This window comes from Rhinolophus ferrumequinum, chromosome 11, assembly GCF_004115265.2.
Source record: "Rhinolophus ferrumequinum isolate MPI-CBG mRhiFer1 chromosome 11, mRhiFer1_v1.p, whole genome shotgun sequence".
Lineage (NCBI taxonomy): Eukaryota > Metazoa > Chordata > Mammalia > Chiroptera > Rhinolophidae > Rhinolophus > Rhinolophus ferrumequinum.
The window spans coordinates 79,028,350-79,042,036 of NC_046294.1; the positions used below are offsets into that span (position 1 = coordinate 79,028,350).

Here is a 13,687-nt window from a genome sequence, read left to right on the forward strand (position 1 = left end):
GCATTTAATCCATTTACATTGAAAATAATTGTTGATAGATATGTAACTCTTACCATTGTTATTCATATTTTTGATCTTAAACTGTTCTAACATTCCTTATATACTAGGTAATACTAGGATGGTGGTGATGAACTCCTTTAGCTCTTTCTTGTCTGGGAAGCTCTTTATCTGTCCTTCGGTTTTAAATGATAGCCTTGCTGGGTAGAGTAGTCTTGGTTGTAGATCCTTGCTTTTTATCACTTTGAATATTTCCTACCATTCCCTCCTGGCTTGCAAAATTTCTGTTGAGAAATCAGCCGAGCTCTTATGGGAGCTCCCTTGAAGGTAACTAACTGGTTTTCTCTTGCTACTTTTAGGATTTTCTCTGTCTTTAACCTTTGCCATTTTAATTATAATGTGTCTTGTTGTGGGCCTCTTTGGGTTCATGTTGTTTGAGACTCCATGCTTCTTGGGATCGTATGTCTATTTCCATCACCCAGTTAGGAAAGTGTTTTCTGTCATTATTTCTTCAAATAGGTTCCCAATTCCTTGCTTTCTCTCTTTTCTTTCTGGTACCCCTATGATGAGAATGTTGTTATGCTTGGTGTTGTCCCAGAGGTCTCTTAAACTCTCCTCATTACTACTATTATTTTTTGATTATTTTTTCCTTTTGCTGTTCCAGTTGGGTGTTTTCTGCTACCTTTTATTCCAAATCGTTGTTGATTTGATCCTCTCCTTCATCTGGTCTGCTGATGAGTTCTTCTAGTGCATTCTTCATTTTAATTATTGTATTCTTCACTTCTGATTGGTTCTTTTTTATGGTTTCTATGTCTTTTTTTAATGCTTGCTTTCTCTTTATTGAAGTTCTCACTAAGTTCCTCGAGCATCCTATAATCATTGTTTTGTATTGTGTATCTGGTAGGTTGCTTGCCTCCACTTTGTTTAGTTCTTTTTCTGGAGTTTTCACCTGTTCTTTCATTTGGGCCATATTTATTTCCTCATTTGGGATGCCTTTCTATATCTGCTACATCTCTTGCGGGTGGCCTTATGTAGTAGGTGCCCTGTGGGGCCTGGGCACAGTCTTCCTGGTCACCTGCTCCAGGTGTTCCAAGAGCATCCCTTGTGTGGGTTTTGTGTACCACCCTGTAATAGTTGATCCTGAATGCTGTTGGCATGTCAGTGGGCGACAGTGACTCTCAGGCTGATTGGCTGTGGGATTTGGCCAGGTCCACAAAATGGGCTGCTGTGCTGGGGGGCTTACGACATGGAGCTGGATTAGCCCCAGTGGGCTTTCATGCCTGTGGAGACCTCCGTTTGGGTATGCCACTCTTGGGGATATTTGGGCGGTACTCTGCTGTGGTCTGAAGCCAGTCTCCAAGTATATTGGTTCTAGGGCCTCTTGAGAGGGTCTCTGGTGCAGGCCCAGGTCACCCATTGCATGTGACTGGGTGTGGAGTACCTGGTAGGAACTACAAAGTGATCCACAGTTGGTTGCTGCCTGTGTTAGACCTGGAGGCATGTGGGAGAGGCCATGCTGTGAACTGAGGACGGCTGACACCAGCATCAGGTCTGGGGTAGTTCCACAAAAAGCCAGGACCCACTGAGGCTTGCTGCCACCTGCTGCTGACTGCCAGCTCTGGTAAGGTTCAGCTGCCGATAAAGCCTCCTGCTCTAGGGATTTGGGTATAGCGGGGTCTCAGTGAGTCAGCTGGGTAGGGCAGAGCTGCAGGAGTTCGCCAGGTCAATCAGATTCAGATCTGGCCATAAGCGTAGGGGGCAGGTTCAACACAGGAAGATGGCGCCTATCTGAGGGCTGCAAGGGAGGAGAACACACAGGGAAAATGTCAACTGTCCTCCAGTCACCCTCCAAGGCCACACTCCTCAATCTGCTCCCCATATGTCTTGACGTGCCCCCTGTCCCTCCTGTGGAGCCCAGGGCAAGTACCTGCAAGCAAGTGAATCTGTGCATGGGCCCTTTAAGAGAATGGCTGGCTTTCCCACTGCCTTCCACCCCACTTAGATGGAATTCCCACTGTTTTTCACAGCCAGGTGTTGTGGGGGCTCCTCTTCCTGGAATCAGTATTCCTGGCTGGGAAGCCTGGTGTGAGGCTGGGGTCCCTTGCTCCTCCATTGGGGAACTCCTTGGCCAAGATATCCATCCCAATTTTCATCCGCCACAAAGAGGTTTGAGGCCAGCTCGTTTCGCATCTCCGCCTCTCCTACCAGTCTTGACGTCGCTTCTTCTTTATATCCTTAGTTATAAAACTTCTGTTCAGCTAGACTTCAGATGGTTCTCCAGATTGATTGTTCTATAAGTTAGTTGTAATTTTAATATGTTCATGGAAAGACACAGGCACAGTATTTATCTACTCTGCCATCTTGGATCATTTCCAAGATTGTATTTTTTCCTTTTTTTGACCTTGACAGTTTGAAAAGTACTGGTCAAGTAACCTATACAACATTCTTCAATTTGGGCTTGTGTAATGTTTTCCTCATGATTAGATTGGGGTTATGTGTTTAGTGAATTATTCTTTTCATCACATTTTATCAAAGGGTACATGATATTCACATGAAATCACTAGTGATGTTAACTTTAATCATTTGTTTAAAGTATTCTACATTTTGAGGAATACAATGTATGTGAAACTTGTGTCCAGATTTTCCCTTCTTAAAAAAAACTTCCATGAAAATTTCTTGTTTAAAGACATCATGTAGTCCCACCCCACACTTGAAACTCCTTCCTTTCACCTTAAGTCCAAGGAGATTAAGCAACTGGAAATGACAATATCTAGAGAAATTTGTCATGGAAAAGAATACATGCAGAGAATGATACAAACACATGTTTCTTCCAAATAAGTTATTAAAATCTTGTGGTGGCCAATAGCTCATAACATAATTTAATGACATGCCTTTCCTTTATTAGAACAGCAACAGCTTGGAAAATTTAACTGTCTGGCTTTAGGATGATGCCTGAGGAGTTTGGTGGTGGTGGGGAGAGAAGAAGCAACAAGAAAAAAAAAAAGAAGCATGTGATGAACACCAATTCTTTAAGTGTAAAACAAATACTGGACTTGAAAGTGCAGTTGTTCAAAATCACAGACGTAAGTTTTGGTATGCTTATCCTGAATTGGAAAGTGCCTACTTAGCACATTGAGGATAAGAGCACAATTCTCTATTCATACATTTTCCTACCCAGGGAGTGAGTCTCAAGAAACTAACTTTCACTTCTTGAATAATAAGTTTGCTTTTGATTATCACATCTCTATAGATATCAAGTCAGAATCTGATGTACAAGAGAGTTACCCCATTTTACATTATATCATGACATTAATTTTATTTCTGTAGTTAAAAACATTTTCTTTAGAAAATTTCAGAGTATAAACCAGTTATCAAACTTAACTGGATTACTTATAAAATTTATTTAAGTAAATGTCTATTTCAGTAGTTTGAGAAAACCAACTCCAAAACTCAATATGTAAAGCAATACCTAAACATTAGAAAAGGGAAAGTGGGAGAGGGCGTCCTAGAGCTCTGACAAGTCTATTCCTCTTCCACAGTCCCCGAGGTGCTTCAGTAAGCCCCTTTAAAATTCACCAAACAAGATAAATGACTCCCACAGTTCTCAATAGTTACCATTACTTTTCACATATTTTAAGAAAAAGCTCTTTGGGAGAAACATATGGCATGCAAGTGTCTTTATTGGGAGGTGTGTGTCAAAAGATGAGTTATTGATTTCTGAATAACTCAATCAATATTTTCCTTTAAAAAATTAAAAGAACAAAATTTGATTAACTCTTTTCTCTTCATTCTAAAAATTACATAGTTGATTGTACAAGTATTTCACAGTAGCCAACCCATGTAAATACAGGATAAGCTATGGTTCTTACCTGAAAGTGGCCACAAAGTTCACCGTGGGCCAGCCCACGACAAATGATTTCATGGCATTGGTGTTGCCTTCTCCCACTTCATCTACACAGCTTGCTGTCCACATATCACTTAATTTAATTTTATTTTTTATCTTAAAGTTGTTGTTATATCTAGAAAGATGAAAACCAGACAAGAATTCTTATAATTCGTTTCTTAAATTTTATGAGAGTTACTGTACTTGGGATAAGATGACAGTTTAAACTAATCATGGGCAAAGAAAGCCTTGTTCATTGTTTTTATCTTCAGTGCCTACCACAGTAATGTGGTTGGCTACCTTTGTCCAAAAAAACCTTTATTTTTTTTAAAGATTTTTATTAAAATAACTAACATACAATATTACATTATTTTCAGGTGTACTCCATAGTTATTTAACATTTATATACTTAAAGAAGTGATCACCATGATAAGTCCAGCAACCATATGACACTGTACCATGCTATCACGATATTATTGATTATATTCCCCATGCTGTACATTACATCTCCATGACTTGTTTGTTTTCTACCTGGAAATTTGAATCTCTTAATCCCCTATACCTTTTTCCCCTTTTAAAATTTTTCAAATACAATTGACATTCAACATTATTTTATATTAATTTTAAGTGTACAGCATAGTAGGCATTTATATAACTTAAAAAGTAATCCCTCTGACTAGTACCCACCTGGCACTACACATAGCTTTTACCATATTATTGACTATATTCCCTATGCTTTAGTTTACATACCCATAACTAGTTTGTAACTACCAATTTGTGCTTCTTAATCCCTTCACCTTTTCCACACTGCCTCCCAACCCCCCTCCCATCTAACACCCCAATAAATCTAGTACCCACCTGACACTATACATAGTTATTACAATATTTTTGACTATTTTTCACGCTATACCCTACATCCCCATAACTACTTTGCAACAATTTGTACTTAATTCCTTCCCCTTTTTCACTCAGTCCCCAACCCTGCTCCCATCTTGTAAAAATCAAACTGTTGTCTGTGTTCATGAGTTTGTTTCAGTTTTGTTTATGTTTGTTTTGTTCTTTAGATTCCATGTATAAGTAAAATCATACTGCATCTATCCTTCTCTGTCTGACATACATACTCCACTCAGGACAATACTTGCCATGTCCATCCACGCTGTTGCAGATGGCAAGAACCCATTCCCATTCATGGCTGAGTAATATTCCACTCTCTATATGTGCCACCTCTTCTTTATCCATTCATCCATCGACAGACACTGAGGCAGCTTCCACAAACATTGTAAACAATGTTTCAGTGAACAAATGGATGCACACATCCACTCAAACTACCATTTTGGATTTCTTTGGATAAATATCCAGAAGTGGGATTACTGGATCCTTCTTCGTCTCTTGTTATAACTTTTGTTTTAAAGTCTATTTGGTCTGATGTAAGTATTATTGCCCCAGCTTTTCTTTGTTTGCTTGTTTTTGTTGTTGTTTTTTGGTTGATATTTTCATGAAATATCTTTCCTATCCCTTTACTTTCAGTGTGTGTTTCTTTCAATCTGAAGTGAGTCTCTTGTAGGCAGTATATGTAAGGGTCTTGTTTTCATATCCATTCAGCCACTGTATATTTTTTGAATGGAGCATTTAATTTATTTATATTCAAAGTAATTGTTGATAGATATGTAGTTATTGCCATCTTATTATTCATATTTTTCATTTATTGTTTTCTTCTTTTTCTTAAAGAAGTCCTTCTAACATTCCTTGTAATAAAGGCTTGGTGGTGATGAACTCCTTTAGCTTTTTTTTTTTTTTTTTTTTGGTCTGGGAAGCTCTTTATCTGTCCTTCAATTCCAAATGACAGCTTCTCTGGGTAGAATAATCTTGGCTGTGGGCCCTTGCTTTTTATCACTTTATTTCGTGCCAATCCCTCTTGGCCTGCAAAGTTTCTGTTGAGAAATCAGCTGATTGTCTTATGGGAGCTCCCTTGTAGGTAACTAACTGCTTTTCTTCTTGCTGCTTTTAAGATTCTTTACTTGACTTTAACCTTTGGCATTTTAATTTTGACATATGTTTGGGTGGGCATCCTTGGGTTCATCTAGTTTGGGAATCTTTGCGTATCTGGGCTTTGCATGTCTACTTCCTTCACTAGGTTAGGGAAGTTTTCTGTTATTATTTCTTCAAATGGGTTTTCAATTTGTTGCTATCTCTCTTCTTCTGGTGCCCCTGTGATGCAAATGCTGTTATGCTTGCTGTTCTGATTGGGTGTGTTTTGTTACCTTAACGTCTAAAACACTGTTTTAATGCTCTGTTTCATCTAATCTACTATTGATTCCGTCTAATGTATTCTTCATTTCAGTTATTGTATTCTTTATTTCTAACTGGTTCTATTTTACGTTTTCTCTCTTCATTTTTGTTTCCTGTCTTTTTGATGAAGTTCTCCCTGAGATCATTGAGCATCCTTATAACCAGTGTTTGGAACTCTGCATCTGGTAGATTGCTTGTCTCCTTTTGTTTAGTTCTTTTTCTGGAGGTTTGTTCTGTTCTTTCATTTTGAACATGCTTCTTTGTCTCCCCATTTTGGCTGTCTGTGCTTGTTTCTATAGATTAAGTAGGGATGCTTTATCTCTCAGTCTTAGTAAAGTGGATTTATATAATAGGTGTCCTGTGGGGCTCAGTACGCAGTCTCCTTGTCACCTGACCTGGGTGCTCCAACTGTGTTCTTTATATGGGTTATGTGTGCCTTCCTGATGTAGTTGAGACTTGGTTCCTGTCTGTATGTTAATAGGAGGGATTAACCTTCAGACTGACAGGTTGTGAGGATTGAAGTGACTCCAGTGGAGACGTTTTTGCACAGGGATTGACTCCACAGAGCAGGATCTGCTTTAGAAGGGCTCCAGTTCTTGCCCAGTCTGCCCTTTTGCTGTATTGTCATTAGACTGGGTGATGCTTTGGCTGGATCTGAAGCTGCCCATGAGCATGCCAGCTCCGGGGCCTCCTGGGAGGAGATCTGCTAAATGCCAAGTTCAGCCCTACCCTGTGCCCTGCCTGGGGCCATCTGGCCTGAGCCACAATGCAATCTGCAGAAGACTGTGGCCTATGCTAGGCTGGGAGGTGCCTCGAGAGGCCAAGCTGCAAATTGAGACTGGCTGCTGCTAGTGCCAGGCTTGGGGCTGCTCAGCAAATGGTACGGGACATGCTGAAGCCAGATGCTGCCTGTCTGGGTTTTGTGAATCTTTGAGAGATTTTAGGAAGGTCTGAAGCATGAGACGTATAGGCTATTTGTATGGAAAACCCACTAGAAGAGACTTGGGTGTGTCTGCAAGTTGGGTGGGGTGGGCTTTCAGGCAACCACCAGGGCGGGGCCAACAAACATTGTTAGCGGGGTTGATGAAGACTCAGATATGGTGGACACCTGTGTTTGCACACTGGAAGGGTGCGGTCTCAACAAAGAAACAATGGATTCTGCCAGCACTTCTGTCTGGGAGAAAGCTGCCCCTCCAGCCCTCGCCCTGAAGTCAGACAATTCAGTTTCTTCCTGCATGTCCCTGGACCTTTTTGAGTTCCTGCTGCTGGAGATCAAAATGATTGAGTCTTGCAGGGAGTATGTCTGTGTTCGGTCCCTTTAAGAGGAGAGTCTGGGACTGCAGTCGCCCTCCACTTCTTTCACCACAATTGCTGCTGGTTTTCACAGCCAGAAGCTTTGGGGACTTCACAGCATTGGACCCCTGGGCTGGGAAACCTGGTGTGGGTCTAGGACCCCTCCCTCCTCTGTGGGGGGACCTCCACAGCTGAGATATCCCTCCCAATTTTTAATGGTCACACGTGGGTGTGGGATCATTCTGTTCCGCCTCTCTGCCCCTCCTACCAGTCTTGAGGTGGCTTCTTCTGTACAAGTTCTGACAATTAAGTTCATGAACTCATCCTAGAAAAAGTGCTATAAACCTCTTTGCTGAATCACTATGGTCACCTTCGAAGTACACCCCTTGGGAAATTATACACCAAAGCCAGTGCCTAGTCCACCCTTAAAAGCAATTTTGGAACTCTTTCTGGAATGGCCATCAGAGCTGTCATTGTATTACCTTTGATGTCCTGAATATCATCAAAATGTCTTCCTTTCAATATTTTCTTTATCTTCAGGTAAAGGAAGAAGTCATTGAGGGCCAGATCAGGTGAGTAGGGAGGGTGTTCTAATACAGTTATTTGTTTACTGGCTAAAAACTCCCTCACAGACAGTGCTGTGTAAACTGGTGCACTGTTGTGATGCAAGAGCCATGAATTGTTGGCGGAAAGTTCAGGTCATTTAACTTTTCTACACAGCCTTTTCAGCACTTTCAAATAGTAAACGTGGTTAACTGTTTGACCAATGGTACAAGTTCATAATGAATAATCCCTCTGAAATCAAAAAAGGTTAGCAACATTGTTGCAACAAATTCACGAACTTAATTGTCAGACCTCGTATGTCCTTAGTTATAGGACTTCTGTTCAGCTAGACTTCAGGAGATTCCCAATAATGGTTATTCTGTAGTTTAGTTGTAATTTTGATTTGGTTTTGAAAGGAGGCAACCACAGCATTTATCTACTCCACATTTATCTACTCAGCATTTACCTACTTTCCAGGATATCCCAACTGGAAATCCTCCAAAAAGACCATTAAACTATTTGGTGTTTTAGCACGCATGCCTACATTTAGAGCAAATAGCCACAAACTGGCTACTTTATTTTCTCTATGTTGAGCATTGAATTTGGATCAAAATCCTAATTTTAAATTTACTGGTGATATAAAAAATAATTTCATTTACTATTTATAATTTGCTTACCTCCAAAACGTTTGAGTGACCAAAGGAAAGATTAAAAATACACACTATTTATTGAAATATTTATAACATTTTCACCTTAACAGACTTAGATGCACTAAAAATATAACCTGGAATTAATTAGAGGAATTTACAATGAATTTCTAGCTTAGTGGTTACAAGATTTTCTAATCTTTAGAGGGACAAATTATTTTAAATTTCCTTTAAGATTTTGTTTGTGCCATTTTGTTTTATATTCTGGCTAAAAGTGAAAAACTACCCTAAAAATAGACCCTACACTAAACTGAAAAAAATAAAAGTGGCTAGGAAATTGTATTTAAGTAGAGTTGACACAATTATTATTTATCTCTGGGGAACCAGAATATGATCTATTTTAAATTGGCAATGAAATTGTTTTTTTGACAATTTCCACCTAATTCCACCTAGAACCTTGATATTGACACCACTATATCTCTTGACCTAATTCACAGGTTTAATGCGCATAGTGAACCTAAGAGTTAAATAGTTAGAAAGCAATGTGAAGGATAAAGAGAATGCTCTGGGAAATCTGGGTACTTCCTATCTTTCAGAACCTTTTGTGGAAACACTAACAGCTAAAATGAAAGTAAAGATATTTCATATGGAAGTATTAGTAAAACTTCTCATGGAATATTTAAAGCTAAAACTCTTCATTAGGATTTATAAAATGAAAAAGGATTTCACAGGAACTATACATAAAGGATAATATAGATTCAAAGCCTTATGTTTCCTGTAGAGCACACTTAATGTAAGTGCAATAAAAAAAGTACCTGTGGCACAGTGGCTACTTTCTGTATTTCGTTTCAATATTTCTCACCCTATTGTTATGGATCTTTTCATTTTTTAAAATGAAACACCAAATTTCAGATAAAATCTTATTTCTTGATGGCAATCAGGTAATACAAGAGTGAAACTACAAATCTTTCAGAAGGAAACAATTGAAGATAAAATCTTTCTTTCTTTTTTAAAAATAATTATTTTTTTTCAGTTACAGTTGACATTCAACATTATTTTACATTAGTTTTAAGTCTACAGCATAGTGGTTAAACATTTGTATAATTTATTCCATGTATTTTTTTTATCATACCTTGTATATGGTATAAGAAGGTGGTCCAGTTTCATTTTTGCATGTATCTGTCTAGTTTTCCCAACACTACTTATTGAACAGAGTGTCTCTACCCTACTGTATATTCTTGCCTCACTTGCCATAGATTAAATGACCCTATAGGCATGGATTTATTGCTGGGTTCTCTATCCTCTTCCATTGATCTATGTGTCTGTTATTATTTCTGTATCATGGTGTTTGGATTACTATAGCCATGTAGTATAGTTCGATATTAGGTATTGTGATACCTATAAGTTTGTTCTTCTTTCTCAAGATTGCTGTGGCTATTATTTCCTTCCTTCTATTCTCTTTGGGCTTTTGTTTTCTGTTCTTTTTCTGGTGCTTTTAGGTGTAAGGTTAGATTGTTAATTTGTGTTTTCTCTTGCTTCTTGAAGTAGACCTGCACTGCTATGAATTTCCCTTTTAGGACTACTTTTGCTGTGTCCCATAAATTTTGGGTTGTTGTGTTTTCATGTTCACTTGACTCAAGGTATCTTTGATTTCTTCCTTGATCTCTTTGTTGACCCATTCATTAATTAGTAGCATGTGTTTGTGTGTTTAACAGTTTTTTTCCCCTCATAATTGATTTCTAATTTCATACCATTACCATCAGAGAAGACTCTTGTGATTTCAATCTTCTTAAATTTACTGAGATTGGTTTTGTGGTTTAACATGTCTATCTTGGAAAATACTCAATGTGCACTTGAAAAATATGTACATATTTCTGTTGCTTCAGGGTGAAATGCTCCAAAAATATCAATTAAATCCATCTGGTCTAGTGTGTCATTTAAGGCTGCTAGTTCCTTGTTAATTTTCTGTCTGAAAGATCTTTCCACTGGGGTCAATGGGGTGTTAAAGTCCCCTACTATGATTATATTTCTGCTGATCTCTGCCTTTATGTCAGTTAATATTTGTTTTATATATTTAGGTTCTCCTATGTTGCATACATAAATGTTTACAAGGGTTATATCCTATTCTTGGATTGATCCCTTTATTAGTATATAATATCCCTCTTTCTCTTATTATAGTCTTTGTTTTAAAGTCTATTTTGTCTGATATAAGTATTGCTATCCCAGATTTGTTTTTCAGTTTCATTCACATGAAATATATTTTTACATCCCTTTACTTTCAGTCTGTGTGTGTCTTTCAATTTGAAGTGGGTCTCTTGTAGACAGCATATGTATGGGTCTTGTTTTCTTATCCAGTCAGCTACCCTATGTCTTTTGAATGCAGCATTTAATTCATGTATATTTAAAGTGATTATTGATAAGTATGTTGTTATTGCGATTTTATTATTCATATTTTTAATCTTTTTTTTTCTTCTTGTTAAAGAAGTCCCTCTAACATTTTTTGTAATACTGGTTGGGAGGTGATGAATTCTTTTACCTTATTATTATTATTATTATTATTTTGTCTGGGAAGCTCTTTATCTGTCCTTTGATTCAAAATGATAGCTTTGCTGGGTCTAGTAATCTTGGTTGTAGATCTTTGCTTTTTATCACTTTGAATATTTTGCACCAATCTCTTCTGGTCTGCTAAGTTACTGTTGAGAAATCAGTTGACAGTCTTATGGCAGTTCCCTTGTAGTTAACAGACTGCTTTTCTCTTGATGTTTTAGGATTCTCTGTTTGTCTTTAACATTTGTCATTTTAATTATGATGCGTGTTGGTATGGGCCTGTTTGGGTTCATCTGATTTGGGACCCTCTGCATTTCCTGGGCTTGTATGTCTATTTCCTTTACCAGGTTAGAAAAGTTTTCCATCATTATTTCTTCAAATAGATTTTCAATTCCTTGCTCTTTCTCTTCTCTTTCTGGATGTGAAAGTTGCAATGCTTAATGTTTTCCCAGAAGTTCCTTAAACTATCCTCTTTTTTTCTTTTTTTCTTTTTTTTGCTGTTCCAACTGGGTGATTTCTGCTACTTTGTTTTCCAAATTGCTGATACGAGCCTCTGCTTCATTCAATATGCTGGTGATTGCTTCTAGTGCATTATTCATTTCAGTAATTATATTCTTTATTTCTGACTGGTTCTTTTTTTAATGCTTTCTATTCCTTTATTTAATGCTTGCTATCTCTTTGTTAAAGTTCTCACTAAGTTTCTTGAGCATCCTTATTAACATTGTTTTGAACTCTGTATCTGATAGGTTGTTTGCCTCCATTTCTTTTAATTCTTTTTCTGGAGTTTTCTTCTGTTTTTTCATTTGGGACATACTTCTTTGTTTCCTCATTTTGGCTGCCTCTCTGTGTTTGTCACTATGTATTAGGTAGATCTGCTACATCTCCCAGTGTTGACTAGGTGGTCTTATGTAGTAAGTGTCCTCTGGGGCTCAGTTGTACAGTCTCCCTGCTCAGCTGTGCTGGCACACCAGGATTGTCCCTTGTGTGGGGTTGTGTGTCCTCCTGTTATAGTTGAGCCTTGGTTGCTGTTGGTATGTCAGTGGGTGGAACTGATTCTCAGGCTGACTGGCTGTGGGTTTTTGACATGTCCACAGCTTACAGTCTGCTGTGTGGGGAGCTTACTTACTGAGTGGGATTCACTCCAGCAGGCTGTGGTGCCTGCTAAGACTGCTCTTTGGGTATGCCACTTGCAGGGCTGATTGGGTGGTGTTCTGCTGTGGTCTGAAGCTGACCTCCAGGTATGTTGGTCCCAGGACCTCTTGGGAGTGGCACTGGTGCAGGCCCAGGTCAGCCACTGCCTGTGATTGACAGAGAACTACGTAATATTAGCTACCATGCTGTCTGTGGTTGGTAACTCCCTGTGCTGGACCTGGAGGCACGTGGGAGTGTCCACGCTGCAAATTGAGGATGGCTGACACCAGTACCAAGCCTAGGGTAGATTCACAAAATCCCAGGGTATCCTGAGGCCTGCTGCCACCTGCTTGCTTCCATAAGGCTCAGATACTGATAAAACATCATGTGGTACGTGATTTGGGTGAGGTGGGTCTCAGGGAGTCAGCAGCATGGGGTGAGTGGTGTTTACCAGGTCAATGTAGATTCTGGTTTAGTGTTTGTGCTGAGTCTGCAGCTACTCACCAGAAGTCTCAGAGTACACCAAGGTCAGCTGCTGCCCACCTGTGGCTCTTGAACTCTTTAGAATACACGGAAGAATACAATGTGGGCATGATTGACTGCTGGCTGAGAAAGTGCCTCAGGCATTGCACAAGTTGGGTGGGGTGGCATCCCAGTGGTCACTAGGGTGGACCGAATGGAGTTCACAGGCTAATATAGATTCAGATTTGGCCACGTGGGGGAGGGCTCAACACAGGAAAGATGGCATCAGTCTGCCGACTGCACAAGAGGAGGATTCTACACAGGGCAAATGGCAACTGTCCCTCCAGTCCTCTTCCTGAAGCCACACAACTCAGTCTGTCCCAGTTTTTCTCTGACACCTCCTGAGTCACTGTCCCTCTGCGGGATCCCAGGATGAAAGCCTGCAAGCAAGAAAGTCTGTGAACGGGCCCTTTAAGAGGACATCTGGGTTTCCCGCAGCCTTCTATGTCACCCAGATAATCAGAATCCCCACCACTTTTCACAGCCAGATGCTGTGGGGACTCTTCTTCCCAGTACCAGTACTCTGGGTTAGGGAGCTCAGTGTTGGGCTGGGGTCTCTCACTCCTCTGGGGCAACCTCTGTGGTCGAGGTATTCCTCCTAATTCTCAACTACCATACTCAGGTGTAGGTTTGCCCTTCTCATGTCTCTACCCCTCCTACCAGTCTTGAGGTGGCCTCTTATTTATATATCCTTTTTAAAAAAAATCTTATTTCTTGATGGCAGTTAGGTAGTATAAAATTGAGACTACCAGTTTTTTGGCAGGAAAGATAAGTTTCCATAAATTTGGTGTTTTCTAATGAAAGTCCCTTTCCATATTAGCTATTTCAGATATCA

The 13,687-nt window shown here is 39.4% G+C and overlaps 1 protein-coding gene across 3 annotated transcripts in view; it reads right to left on the reverse strand.

Annotated features, from left to right (window-relative positions):
* ARHGAP20 (Rho GTPase activating protein 20) overlaps positions 1 to 13,687 on the reverse strand; it is a 139,152-nt gene that overhangs the window by 47,550 nt on the left and 77,915 nt on the right. For all 3 annotated transcript variants that reach the window (XM_033121076.1, XM_033121075.1, XM_033121077.1), the window contains exon 4: positions 3,867 to 4,016. In XM_033121076.1, the coding sequence (XP_032976967.1) occupies positions 3,867 to 4,016 (150 nt within the window). The remainder of the gene's footprint in view (positions 1 to 3,866; positions 4,017 to 13,687) is intronic.